At 30.3% G+C, this 14,686-nt stretch overlaps 1 protein-coding gene across 2 annotated transcripts in view; it reads left to right on the forward strand.

Annotated features, from left to right (window-relative positions):
• The window catches only part of AcCoAS (acetyl coenzyme A synthase), a 58,457-nt gene that overhangs the window by 27,065 nt on the left and 16,706 nt on the right, over positions 1 to 14,686 (forward strand). The window contains exons 1-3 of one of the 2 annotated variants that reach the window (XM_074116978.1): positions 8,720 to 8,942; positions 12,815 to 13,010; positions 13,415 to 13,541. In XM_074116978.1, coding sequence (XP_073973079.1) covers positions 12,939 to 13,010; positions 13,415 to 13,541 — 199 coding nt within the window. In that variant the 5' untranslated portion in view covers positions 8,720 to 8,942; positions 12,815 to 12,938. Of the gene's footprint in view, positions 1 to 8,719; positions 8,943 to 12,814; positions 13,011 to 13,414; positions 13,542 to 14,686 lie in introns of those variants that run through there. The other variant, XM_074116977.1, reaches the window with a different exon arrangement.

Here is a 14,686-nt window from a genome sequence, read left to right on the forward strand (position 1 = left end):
TGTTAATAGTTAATGAAATATAGCAGGTTAAAGTTTTGGGGTTTGCAAATAAGTCCAAATTTCAAATCTCTATAACTCTCTTTCTATCCAATAGAATTCAATGATTTCTTTACTCTTTTGTAGAGAATACATTTCTCTATAACTGGTATTGCTGGCATTGTTGTAGTGTTAATAGTTAATGAGATATAGCAGGTTAAATTTTTGCCGTTTGCAAATAAGTCCAAATTTCAAATCTCTATAACTGTCTTTCTATCCATTAGAATTCAATGATTTCTTTACTCATTTGTAGAGAATATATTACTCTATAACTGGTATTGCTGGCATTGTTGTAGTGTTAATAGTTAATGAGATATAGCAGGTTAAATTTTTGCCGTTTGCAAATAGGTCCAAATTTCAAATCTCTATAACTTTCTTTCTATCCATTAGAATTCAATGATTTCTTTACTCTTTTGTAGAGAATACATTTATTTATAACTGGTATTGCTGGCATTGTTTTAGTGTTATTAGTTAATGAGATATAGCAGGTTAAATTTTTGCCGTTTGCAAATAGGTCCAAATTTCAAATCTCTATAACTTTCTTTCTATCCATTAGAATTCAAGGATTTCTTTACTCTTTTGTAGAGAATACATTTATTTATAACTGGTATTGCTGGCATTGTTTTAGTGTTATTAGTTAATGAGATATAGCAGGTTAAATTTTTGCCGTTTGCAAATAGGTCCAAATTTCAAATCTCTATAACTGTCTTTCTATCCATTAGAATTCAAGGATTTCTTTACTCATTTGTAGAGAATATATTACTCTATAACTGGTATTGCTGGCATTGTTGTAGTGTTAATAGTTAATGAAATATAGCAGGTTAAAGTTTTGGGGTTTGCAAATAAGTCCAAATTTCAAATCTCTATAACTCTCTTTCTATCCAATAGAATTCAATGATTTCTTTACTCTTTTGTAGAGAATACATTTCTCTATAACTGGTATTGCTGGCATTGTTGTAGTGTTAATAGTTAATGAGATATAGCAGGTTAAATTTTTGCCGTTTGCAAATAAGTCCAAATTTCAAATCTCTATAACTGTCTTTCTATCCATTAGAATTCAATGATTTCTTTACTCATTTGTAGAGAATATATTACTCTATAACTGGTATTGCTGGCATTGTTGTAGTGTTAATAGTTAATGAGATATAGCAGGTTAAATTTTTGCCGTTTGCAAATAGGTCCAAATTTCAAATCTCTATAACTTTCTTTCTATCCATTAGAATTCAATGATTTCTTTACTCTTTTGTAGAGAATACATTTATTTATAACTGGTATTGCTGGCATTGTTTTAGTGTTATTAGTTAATGAGATATAGCAGGTTAAATTTTTGCCGTTTGCAAATAGGTCCAAATTTCAAATCTCTATAACTCTCTTTCTATCCATTAGAATTCAATGATTTCTTTACTCTTTTGTAGAGAATACATTTCTTTATATCTGGTATTGCTGGCATTGTCTTAGTGTTAATAGTTAATGAAATATAGCAGGTTAAAGTTTTGGGGTTTGCAAATAAGTCCAAATTTCAAATCTCTATAACTCTCTTTCTATCCATTCGAATTCAATGATTTCTTTACTCATATGTAGAGAATACATTTCTCTATAACTGGTATTGCTGGCATTGTCTTAGTGTTAATAGTTAATGATATATAGCAGGGTTAATTTTTTGGGTTTGCAAATAGGTCCAAATTTCAAACCTCTATAACTCTCTTTCTATCCATTAGAATTCAATGATTTCTTTACTCTTTTGTAGAGAATACATTTCTCTATAACTGGTATTAATGGCATTGTTTTAGTGTTAATAGTTAATATGATATGGCAGGTTAAAATTTTGGGGTTTGCAAATAAGTCCAAATTTCAAATCTCTATAACTCTCTTTCTATTCATTAGAATTCAATGATTTCTTTACTCATTTGTAGAGAATATATTACTCTATAACTGGTATTGCTGGCATTGTTGTAGTGTTAATAGTTAATGAGATATAGCAGGTTAAATTTTTGCCGTTTGCAAATAAGTCCAAATTTCAAATCTCTATAACTCTCTTTCTATCCATTAGAATTCAATGGTTTCTTTACTCTTTTGTAGAGAATACATTTATTTGTAACTGGTATTGCTGGCATTGTTTTAGTGTCAATAGTTAATGAGATATAGCAGGTTAAATTTTTGCCGTTTGCAAATATGTCCAAATTGCAAATCTCTATAACTGTCTTTCTATCCATTAGAATTCAATGATTTCTTTACTCATTTGTAGAGAATATATTACTCTATAACTGGTATTGCTGGCATTGTTGTAGTGTTAATAGTTAATGAAATATAGCAGGTTAAAGTTTTGGGGTTTGCAAATAAGTCCAAATTTCAAATCTCTATAACTCTCTTTCTATCCAATAGAATTCAATGATTTCTTTACTCTTTTGTAGAGAATACATTTCTCTATAACTGGTATTGCTGGCATTGTTGTAGTGTTAATAGTTAATGAGATATAGCAGGTTAAATTTTTGCCGTTTGCAAATAAGTCCAAATTTCAAATCTCTATAACTGTCTTTCTATCCATTAGAATTCAATGATTTCTTTACTCATTTGTAGAGAATATATTACTCTATAACTGGTATTGCTGGCATTGTTGTAGTGTTAATAGTTAATGAGATATAGCAGGTTAAATTTTTGCCGTTTGCAAATAGGTCCAAATTTCAAATCTCTATAACTTTCTTTCTATCCATTAGAATTCAATGATTTCTTTACTCTTTTGTAGAGAATACATTTATTTATAACTGGTATTGCTGGCATTGTTTTAGTGTTATTAGTTAATGAGATATAGCAGGTTAAATTTTTGCCGTTTGCAAATAGGTCCAAATTTCAAATCTCTATAACTTTCTTTCTATCCATTAGAATTCAAGGATTTCTTTACTCTTTTGTAGAGAATACATTTATTTATAACTGGTATTGCTGGCATTGTTTTAGTGTTATTAGTTAATGAGATATAGCAGGTTAAATTTTTGCCGTTTGCAAATAGGTCCAAATTTCAAATCTCTATAACTTTCTTTCTATCCATTAGAATTCAAGGATTTCTTTACTCATTTGTAGAGAATATATTACTCTATAACTGGTATTGCTGGCATTGTTGTAGTGTTAATAGTTAATGAAATATAGCAGGTTAAAGTTTTGGGGTTTGCAAATAAGTCCAAATTTCAAATCTCTATAACTCTCTTTCTATCCAATAGAATTCAATGATTTCTTTACTCTTTTGTAGAGAATACATTTCTCTATAACTGGTATTGCTGGCATTGTTGTAGTGTTAATAGTTAATGAGATATAGCAGGTTAAATTTTTGCCGTTTGCAAATAAGTCCAAATTTCAAATCTCTATAACTGTCTTTCTATCCATTAGAATTCAATGATTTCTTTACTCATTTGTAGAGAATATATTACTCTATAACTGGTATTGCTGGCATTGTTGTAGTGTTAATAGTTAATGAGATATAGCAGGTTAAATTTTTGCCGTTTGCAAATAGGTCTAAATTTCAAATCTCTATAACTTTCTTTCTATCCATTAGAATTCAATGATTTCTTTACTCTTTTGTAGAGAATACATTTATTTATAACTGGTATTGCTGGCATTGTTTTAGTGTTATTAGTTAATGAGATATAGCAGGTTAAATTTTTGCCGTTTGCAAATAGGTCCAAATTTCAAATCTCTATAACTCTCTTTCTATCCATTAGAATTCAATGATTTCTTTACTCTTTTGTAGAGAATACATTTCTTTATATCTGGTATTGCTGGCATTGTCTTAGTGTTAATAGTTAATGAAATATAGCAGGTTAAAGTTTTGGGGTTTGCAAATAAGTCCAAATTTCAAATCTCTATAACTCTCTTTCTATCCATTCGAATTCAATGATTTCTTTACTCATATGTAGAGAATACATTTCTCTATAACTGGTATTGCTGGCATTGTCTTAGTGTTAATAGTTAATGAAATATAGCAGGTTAAAGTTTTGGGGTTTGCAAATAAGTCCAAATTTCAAATCTCTATAACTCTCTTTCTATCCATTAGAATTCAATGATTTCTTTACTCTTTTGTAGAGAATAAATTTCTTTATATCTGGTATTGCTGGCATTGTCTTAGTGTTAATAGTTAATGAAATATAGCAGGTTAAAGTTTTGGGGTTTGCAAATAAGTCCAAATTTCAAATCTCTATAACTCTCTTTCTATCCATTCGAATTCAATGATTTCTTTACTCATATGTAGAGAATACATTTCTCTATAACTGGTATTGCTGGCATTGTCTTTGTATTAATAGTTAATGAAATATAGCAGGTTAAAGTTTTGGGGTTTGCAAATAAGTCCAAATTTCAAATCTCTATAACTCTCTTTCCATTCATTAGAATTCAATGATTTCTTTTCTCATTTGTAGAGAATACATTTATTTATAACTGGTATTAATGGCATTGTCTTAGTGTTATTAGTTAATGAGATATAGCAGGTTAAATTTTTGCCGTTTGCAAATAGGTCCAAATTTCAAATCTCTATAACTCTCTTTCTATCCATTAGAATTCAATGATTTCTTTTCTCATTTGTAGAGAATACATTTATTTATAACTGGTATTGCTGGCATTGTTTTAGTGTTATTAGTTAATGAGATATAGCAGGTTAAATTTTTGCCGTTTGCAAATAGGTCCAAATTTCAAATCTCTATAACTCTCTTTCTATCCATTAGAATTCAATGATTTCTTTACTCTTTTGTAGAGAATACATTTCTTTATATCTGGTATTGCTGGCATTGTCTTAGTGTTAATAGTTAATGAAATATAGCAGGTTAAAGTTTTTGGGGTTTGCAAATAAGTCCAAATTTCAAATCTCTATAACTCTCTTTCCATTCATTAGAATTCAATGATTTCTTTTCTCATTTGTAGAGAATACATTTATTTATAACTGGTATTGCTGGCATTGTTTTAGTGTTATTAGTTAATGAGATATAGCAGGTTAAATTTTTGCCGTTTGCAAATAGGTCCAAATTTCAAATCTCTATAACTCTCTTTCTATCCATTAGAATTCAATGATTTCTTTACTCTTTTGTAGAGAATACATTTCTTTATATCTGGTATTGCTGGCATTGTCTTAGTGTTAATAGTTAATGAAATATAGCAGGTTAAAGTTTTGGGGTTTGCAAATAAGTCCAAATTTCAAATCTCTATAACTCTCTTTCTATCCATTAGAATTCAATGATTTCTTTACTTTTTTGTAGAGAATACATTTCTTTATATCTGGTATTGCTGGCATTGTCTTAGTGTTAATAGTTAATGAAATATAGCAGGTTAAATTTTGGGGTTTGCAAATAAGTCCAAATTTCAAATCTCTATAACTCTCTTTCTATCCATTAGAATTCAATGATTTCTTTACTCTTTTGTAGAGAATACATTTCTTTATATCTGGTATTGCTGGCATTGTCTTAGTGTTAATAGTTAATGAAATATAGCAGGTTAAAGTTTTGGGGTTTGCAAATAAGTCCAAATTTCAAATCTCTATAACTCTCTTTCTATCCATTCGAATTCAATGATTTCTTTACTCTTTTGTAGAGAATACATTTCTTTATATCTGGTATTGCTGGCATTGTCTTAGTGTTAATAGTTAATGAAATATAGCAGGTTAAAGTTTTGGGGTTTGCAAATAAGTCCAAATTTCAAATCTCTATAACTCTCTTTCTATCCATTAGAATTCAATGATTTCTTTACTCTTTTGTAGAGAATACATTTCTTTATATCTGGTATTGCTGGCATTGTCTTAGTGTTAATAGTTAATGAAATATAGCAGGTTAAAGTTTTGGGGTTTGCAAATAAGTCCAAATTTCAAATCTCTATAACTCTCTTTCTATCCATTCGAATTCAATGATTTCTTTACTCATATGTAGAGAATACATTTCTCTATAACTGGTATTAATGGCATTGTTTTAGTTATATTAGGTAATGAAATATAGCAGGTTAAAGTTTTGGGGTTTGCAAATAAGTCCAAATTTCAAATCTCTATAACTCTCTTTCTATCCATTCGAATTCAATGATTTCTTTACTCTTTTGTAGAGAATACATTTCTTTATATCTGGTATTGCTGGCATTGTCTTAGTGTTAATAGTTAATGAAATATAGCAGGTTAAAGTTTTGGGGTTTGCAAATAAGTCCAAATTTCAAATCTCTATAACTCTCTTTCTATCCATTAGAATTCAATGATTTCTTTACTCTTTTGTAGAGAATACATTTCTTTATATCTGGTATTGCTGGCATTGTCTTAGTGTTAATAGTTAATGAAATATAGCAGGTTAAAGTTTTGGGGTTTGCAAATAAGTCCAAATTTCAAATCTCTATAACTCTCTTTCTATCCATTCGAATTCAATGATTTCTTTACTCATATGTAGAGAATACATTTCTCTATAACTGGTATTAATGGCATTGTTTTAGTTATATTAGGTAATGAAATATAGCAGGTTAAAGTTTTGGGGTTTGCAAATAAGTCCAAATTTCAAATCTCTATAACTCTCTTTCTATCCATTAGAATTCAATGATTTCTTTACTCTTTTGTAGAGAATACATTTCTTTATATCTGGTATTGCTGGCATTGTCTTAGTGTTAATAGTTAATGAAATATAGCAGGTTAAAGTTTTGGTGTTTGCAAATAAGTCCAAATTTCAAATCTCTATAACTCTCTTTCTATCCATTCGAATTCAATGATTTCTTTACTCTTTTGTAGAGAATACATTTCTTTATATCTGGTATTGCTGGCATTGTCTTAGTGTTAATAGTTAATGAAATATAGCAGGTTAAAGTTTTGGGGTTTGCAAATAAGTCCAAATTTCAAATCTCTATAACTCTCTTTCTATCCATTAGAATTCAATGATTTCTTTACTCTTTTGTAGAGAATACATTTCTTTATATCTGGTATTGCTGGCATTGTCTTAGTGTTAATAGTTAATGAAATATAGCAGGTTAAATTTTTGCTGTTTGCAAATAAGTCCAAATTTCAAATCTCTATAACTCTCTTTCCATTCATTAGAATTCAATGATTTCTTTTCTCATTTGTAGAGAATACATTTATTTATAACTGGTATTGCTGGCATTGTTTTAGTGTTATTAGTTAATGAGATATAGCAGGTTAAATTTTTGCCGTTTGCAAATAAGTCCAAATTTCAAATCTCTATAACTCTCTTTCTATCCATTAGAATTCAATGATTTCTTTACTCTTTTGTAGAGAATACATTTCTTTATATCTGGTATTGCTGGCATTGTCTTAGTGTTAATAGTTAATGAAATATAGCAGGTTAAAGTTTTGGGGTTTGCAAATAAGTCTAAATTTCAAATCTCTATAACTCTCTTTCTATCCATTAGAATTCAATGATTTCTTTACTCTTTTGTAGAGAATACATTTCTTTATATCTGGTATTGCTGGCATTGTCTTAGTGTTAATAGTTAATGAAATATAGCAGGTTAAAGTTTTGGGGTTTGCAAATAAGTCCAAATTTCAAATCTCTATAACTCTCTTTCTATCCATTCGAATTCAATGATTTCTTTACTCATATGTAGAGAATACATTTCTCTATAACTGGTATTGCTGGCATTGTCTTAGTGTTAATAGTTAATGAAATATAGCAGGTTAAAGTTTTGGGGTTTGCAAATAAGTCCAAATTTCAAATCTCTATAACTCTCTTTCCATTCATTAGAATTCAATGATTTCTTTTCTCATTTGTAGAGAATACATTTCTCTATAACTGGTATTAATGGCATTGTTTTAGTTATATTAGGTAATGAGATATGGATGTTTAAAATTTGTAGGTTTGCACATTTTTTGTCACGTCTCTTAGATCTCCTAGATTAAGAATGCTTTTTTCTTCTACTAAACTATATTATTTAATAATAGCCTAATAATGATTAATAGTAATTAATTTTTACCTATTATTAGTAAACTTTTATTTTAATCGATCAATGAATTTTAATCGTCGATGTATATTAATGTGATTACGAATGTCAGAATGCAATTATGATCGATTTAATCGATAAAATTATTCCTTAACCGGAAGAAACACTTTACTGAATTCATTTTTAGGTTTTTTATAAGGGAAATTTCTTTTTCAATTTTTCCGCCAACTTTGTATATATAAATTTTATTAGGTGTAGATGTCTTATACAACGTTTGAACAGATAATGGTAACGAAATCAAAATTGTAATTAAGTAAGATCAAAATAAATGCTAACGAATTTTATTAACAAATAATCAGATCACAAAGAAAACTAGTCAACAAAAATAAAAATACATACACCATTTTTTGTTTGCCTTTTTTACTAACCACAAATAAGCAAGTCATAAATCGCGAGATTTTATGATGTATTGACATGGAATCTGTTAGATTCCTTTCTGACTGATTAGAGAAATTATAAAAGTATTCTTGGTATAATTAAAAATTAACATTATGTTTTCAACCTTGAAGTGTTGTAATAGTTTGTCACCTTGAACAAACTATTTTTTAAAAAAAAAGTTTTTAAAACAAATTTTTTATTTATACTTTCACTTGTAAGAAGAAGTGACGCAATCGTGAAAATTTATTGCAATTTGAATTTTTACTAGAATTTAGTCAAAAATTAGAATTTTTGAAAATGTAATTATGTTGGCAGTGCTTGATAACCTCCCTGATATTACCCGCCATTGTATGTTGATAGTATGAGTGACCGGTTCCCAGGTATTTAAATCTGTTGTTTGGAGAGAATTCGACTTTTAATTATGTTTCTAAAACTTGCTCACTCAGTTTTTTAATCACTTAACTGATTAATATCTCTATTGATGTTTAATGATGGTTAAAAAGTACATTACCTTTTTAGAAATACATAGTTAAGAAAATCGCGTACTACAATGGATAAAATCAGGGACTGTAATTTGAGTTAGTATTTCTTTTATTTATTTTACAATATGATGTATTAGCAAATGATTAGTCGAATGGCTCTTACAGTTTTTTTTAATTATTAGAAATGTTAATGAACATAAATTACAGTAAAAAAACTAGTCAAAAAGTAACCTTCATACCACAGTAATGAAAATTTATTCAAAAAGTAATTTACTGACGTCATGGAAAAATTTTACGTCATACACAATTTAATTTCATTTTTTCGGTTTTGTTTAAGAATAATTATTTACAAATTTAATTTAATGGAATTTATTGTGGTTCCCTATCCTCATGAACTGGTGCGACTAAATTCCCTTTATTCGTGTTTTGTGGTTTGCGTAAGTCGAAAAAAGAAATATTTTCTCTATGTAGATGTGTGTTAGCAGTTCAAGGGAGAATCTTTGGACTGAAAATGTGGTTTTTCGTGTGGTTTCAATCGCCATCAAGGTTTATTGGCACAGGAAATGATTATCCTGATTGCTGGCTGCCTATTTCTTCCTACGACTTTTGTGTTGAATGATACCAGAAACACAGCTGAAGTCAAATTCTCTTCCATAACTGATCAACCACTGATAATGGATGAAAGTTCGAAATCGGTCAGGAATACAAAAAAAAAAAAACTTGCAGGATATGACGTATAAAAACTTAATATTTTCTTTAATTCGAAGAATGATGATATAATTTCCCATAAATGGGATTATTTCTGATAGAGAGAGAATGTAGTTCATAACTATGCGATAAAGGCGGCATTCTCCTGGAGTATTTAGTCCATCAATAAGATTAATGGGGGTCCATTAGATGCTATGCTATACCGGATAATATGACAAATTCTTCTATATAGGGGTCACTTTAATATGGGTAATGATTTCTGGGACTCTGGAATCAAACGAGACGACTGGCGTTATGACCCAGATGAGTAGAATCAATAAATACCCTTCACAACCTACGTGCACGTTACGCCCTTGCCCTCAGCCAATCGGTGTGCGTAAAAATAGGTCTTCTATTTCATTCATTCATACAATTTTTCCTCACCTTTTCCGTATCCCCTCCAGTACTATTTCCGGTGATTATTCTTGAGTAATTTCGAAAATTGAAATTACGTTATTGAATGGGAAATTAAAGTCATTAACAAAGGTAATTTGTTCTAGATTTCTTAGTTAGGTATTTTAAACGATGGTAATCAATGATACAGGTGGCACTGTTCTAGATTGACCAATCACTGAGCAGATAATCTATTTACTCACGATTATTGTTCCCGTAGGGAGGGAACTCAACCAATCAAAAGCTTTTCTGGACTTCCCTTCCATTTTCATTCTCGTTTTAGTTATCTCATTGGTGGCTTACGCAGTAAAAAAAAAAAAAGGTGGAGCTGAGGAGGTCCTAGCTGGAGGGACCCGGAACAAGGAAGGGCAGAATGAGGATAAAAAGGAAGCCATGGATAAATATTTCATTGAAAAAGTAAACGGGAAGTAGTGGGATAACTTTTAAGTGAAAGTATTCCAAAACTATTCTCTTATTAAAATCAGACAATAACGTGTATACGCGTCGAACGCAGGGCAAAAACAACTAAAAAGTTTGCAAAGTCGTAATAGTCCCTGCAAGCACTATTTCTGCAATCTCTCCGGGGCTTGAGATTACCAGAGCATTCTGTGCGATTTCAAAATCTTGACCCGCTTCAAGAATGCATTGCTCTAGTTAACTAGGGACGCAAGAGCTTTTTGAATTCTGTGCAAAATGAAATCATGCTCTACTGAGATCTGAACCTCTGTCTAAGGTAAAAACGGCCATTGCACAAGGGTTGAGAGATTCTATTTGTGTGCCTTAATTCCCCAATCTCTAATGCGGAGACCAAACATGTACCAACCACTTATCATTTGGCTGGCTCCCACCTCCGCAGTTCTGTTGGTAAGATAAAGGAAACATCCCACCAAATAATATTCTTATTGTATTTTTATTAAAATTTCGAGTTTTTATAGTTAATGGTAATTTTATATTTTTCACGAGTATACACGTCGAACGCACCGTAATAGAGATTTGGTTTGACGAATATACACGACAAACGCGCTTAACTGGTTAAATAGCCAGAAGATAACATTCCTCGTATAATAATGGGAATGCACGAATGCAATAAGAAGAGATAGTCTTAGAAAGATTTCACACGAGATAAATGTTTTTCATCCAAATAGTTGGGTAAACAATTACGGATGTTGTGCATAATTGATTCGAGTTACATTTGACCGTTATCATATTTAGATAACCTGTATATTAGTTTAGATTATCTTATGTTTTATAACATGTCGCATGTTATATTTTGTTGCATAATAACATATTTCGTATTAAAATTAGTCACGCATATGCTATTATTTTAAAAGTATATGACATAATAATATGATGAGTCTGTCCGATGAGGACATAAATGTCTTGAATATAATTAAATTTCTATATTCTGTTCAAATATTACTATAACTTCCGCTGGGAAAAACTTACATTCTGTGTGCGCAGAGGGCGTGTGAATTTGGCGCCCCTGTTTTTGTGGCTTTAAAAAAAAACAAACTCAAGTTTCACATTACGAAATGACGTTTTCACCGGAACTACAGACATTACAAAAAAACAAACAAACAAAGCGGGCATAATTAAACGTAAACGGAAAAGGCGAATAGTCTTTCAAAATTTTTATAAGTTTCCTTTCAAAAATATCTTCAAAAGATGAAGTTTTTAATTTTATTACTGCGTATAAACTTGTAAAAAAAATTAATTTTGAAAATACGTATTTTTGGCTTTGAGGCATTACTAACTGATCTAGAGTGATGGTCGATTAGATCTCCATTCAAATTTATGTAAAGAACAAATAACTTTATACTCTGGCTTTTACTTTTCATTAGAAGAAATGTTTGACAGTGGTAAGGTAAATATGATAACAAAAACTAGGCCACCACGATAGTCGTGCGGTTAAGAGACTAGACCCGCAATGCTAAGATGTATTGTTGGTTTAGTGGGTTCGATTCCCCCGGTCTAGGCCTTGGATGTTATTTAATGGTTAGTATGAGAAATTTATAGTAAAGTATGTTAGGCGGTTAAGAGACTAGACCCGCAGTGCTAGGATGTATTGTTGGTTTAGTGGGATCGATTCCCGGTTCATTAGATTTTATTTAATGGTTAGTATGAGAAATTTATAGTAAAGTATGTTAGGCGGTTAAGAGCTAGAACCGCAATGCTAAGATGTATTGTTGGTTTAGTGGGTTCGATTCCCAGTGTCTAGGCCTTGGATTTTATTTAATGGTTAATATGAGAAATTTATAGTAAAGTATGTTTGCTAGTCGTCTCCATATATGACACCTAATTTGTGATAGTTGATCGTAAAGCCTGCCAAAAAAAATAGGCAGTTAATTTTACTTTACTTTAAAAAAAAAACTGTAACTTAAAATCGAAAAAAATCAATGAATCCCGCCTTTTTTTATAAGGACTATTATGCTCCCGCGGTTTTTGATGATCTTACCTTTTTTTTTTTTGTAATGACCATTTAAATCTTTGATTTTAATTAATGTTCTATACTTTGTCATTGTATTTGTTGATTACCTTTCTAAAATTTATTTTGGTTGATTATTTACTTGGCCAATCAGGTAATAAAAATGAAACAAATTAGCCATAAGCCTAATCTACATGATGATATAAAACTTAATTACTTATTTGCTGAAAATCACTTAGGCAGATATTATTTGCCAAGTCATGTAAATACTATTTATGATAAAGATCTAATTGTCTGACGGGTTGATGTCGGCTAAGACAGTAGCCGTTGTGGTCTTTGATATGCTCTCGTCATTTAACTATTGGTGTATCTTAATTATTATTGTATTCTTAATCCTTTACAGGGAAGGAAACGATCCTGATGATTATAGCCGTTTAACGTACAGAAAACTACTGGAAGAAGTATGCAGATTTGCCAATGTATTAAAATCCAATGGTATTGTGAAAGGAGATCGAGTGGCCATATATATGCCAATGATCTTGGAGACGGTGATTGCCATGCTGGCTTGCTCTAGGATAGGTGCGGTGCACTCCATTGTGGTCAGTGAAAAGAAAAGTATAAATATTATTTCTTAAATGGCATATTTTAGTATTTAATGTGCCTTTAAAAATGTAAATTAAAATTACATTGTTTAAGAATTCGAATTGTAAAAAGAGATGTGTGTATTTTTAAACTAAATGAGACGTGTTCTTGACGTGATTCAAGGCATGCACTGCAGGAATTTGTCCATCAGTTACAGTGTTTTTTTATTTTTCAGTATAATTTATTTTTAGACTGAAGAAAATTACTTACAAATCATGAGAATAGTACAGAGTAAGAGAAAGATGTAAGAGATTTACCCCATTCTCCTTATTTTGTCTAGAATCTAGCAATAATTGTTTCAGAAATTATTCAATTTTCTTATTAATAAATAATTTTCCTCGTGTTTTTTTTCTTCTCACAGTTCGCCGGTTTTTCCTCTGACTCATTAGGTGAAAGAATGTCCGATTGTAAATGTAAAATATTGTTGACGGCTGATTACGTTTACAGAGGAGAAAAATTACTCAGGCTAAAAGAGATCTGTGATCAAGGTAATATATATTTTTTGTTTTTTAAATTTTGATACTTTTTAAAATCAGCTGTTGATATTAGATAATAAATTCAAGATTGTTTACTGCAACAACTTGCAATAAACATCAGAGCGTGTTCATCTAGTATTATTGTTATTATTATTAATTAGATTATTGGTAGACGAAGCCGTTTGCAAAGCCCTAAATGGGTTGTTTGTTGTGTGATGATGTATAGCTAGAGTTCGCCTAAAAATCCAAATAGTTGCACACTCACTGCAGGCCCTTTGGTATGGTATGAATGTTAAGGTTGCAGTGTTGGTGATTATGTTCGGCTGGGATAACCGCCAGGGGTGTTTTATCTAGTTAAGTTGAAACAATAAGTGTACTCTTGACCCACGACCTACTTCCAGCTTTCTGCTTAAGAAAGATGCTTTCCGGTTAGAGTAAAGCCACTTAAAAAGTAAATATACTAAAAGCAATGTTAGCACTTTTCTATAAAATCGATGTAGAAAATAAAACTTGTGTTATTATCTTAATAGAAATTTACAATTGTGTTTATAATATTAGGCGAGAAACTTCAAGAATAAGACCTTTCATTCGCTCACTGGAAGTGACTGTGAAATTACGCTAAAATGCAAGAAGTAGCGTAATCAAACAAAAGAAATGATACTAGCAGAGTAGCTTAATCGATTGCTGCCAATAAATAGCTCTCATTAAAATACTATTTATCTTTCATTATCACCAATTTAACAATCTTGCCAATTCCCAACATGTACTTTAGGAAAAAATTTATTACGGCCGATTTTATAGCTTATTGTTTCATTAAAATTCGATATGTTGGTGATAAGTTGTTATGATGCAAGCAAAATATATAAAGGAAACTTAAATTCGGTAAAAAAGAAAATTAATTCTATTTTTTCAGACGAACATAACATCCATCTACCAAATTAGGTGACATATTGTTGCCAACTAGCAAACATACTTTACTATACGTTATATTTTTTTAATCAACTATTAAATAAAATCCCATGTCCAGAACGAGAATCGTTTGAACACAGTAACTCAATACATATCGCGAACCTTACTTCATTCCGTTAATAATCAATAGACTTTACGCACTTCGAAGAACCAGATGATGATATCACGCGTAGAATTCTACAATTGAT

This window comes from Rhodnius prolixus, unplaced genomic scaffold, assembly GCF_049639745.1.
Source record: "Rhodnius prolixus isolate KJV_2025 unplaced genomic scaffold, Rpr scaffold_2, whole genome shotgun sequence".
NCBI lineage: Eukaryota > Metazoa > Arthropoda > Insecta > Hemiptera > Reduviidae > Rhodnius > Rhodnius prolixus.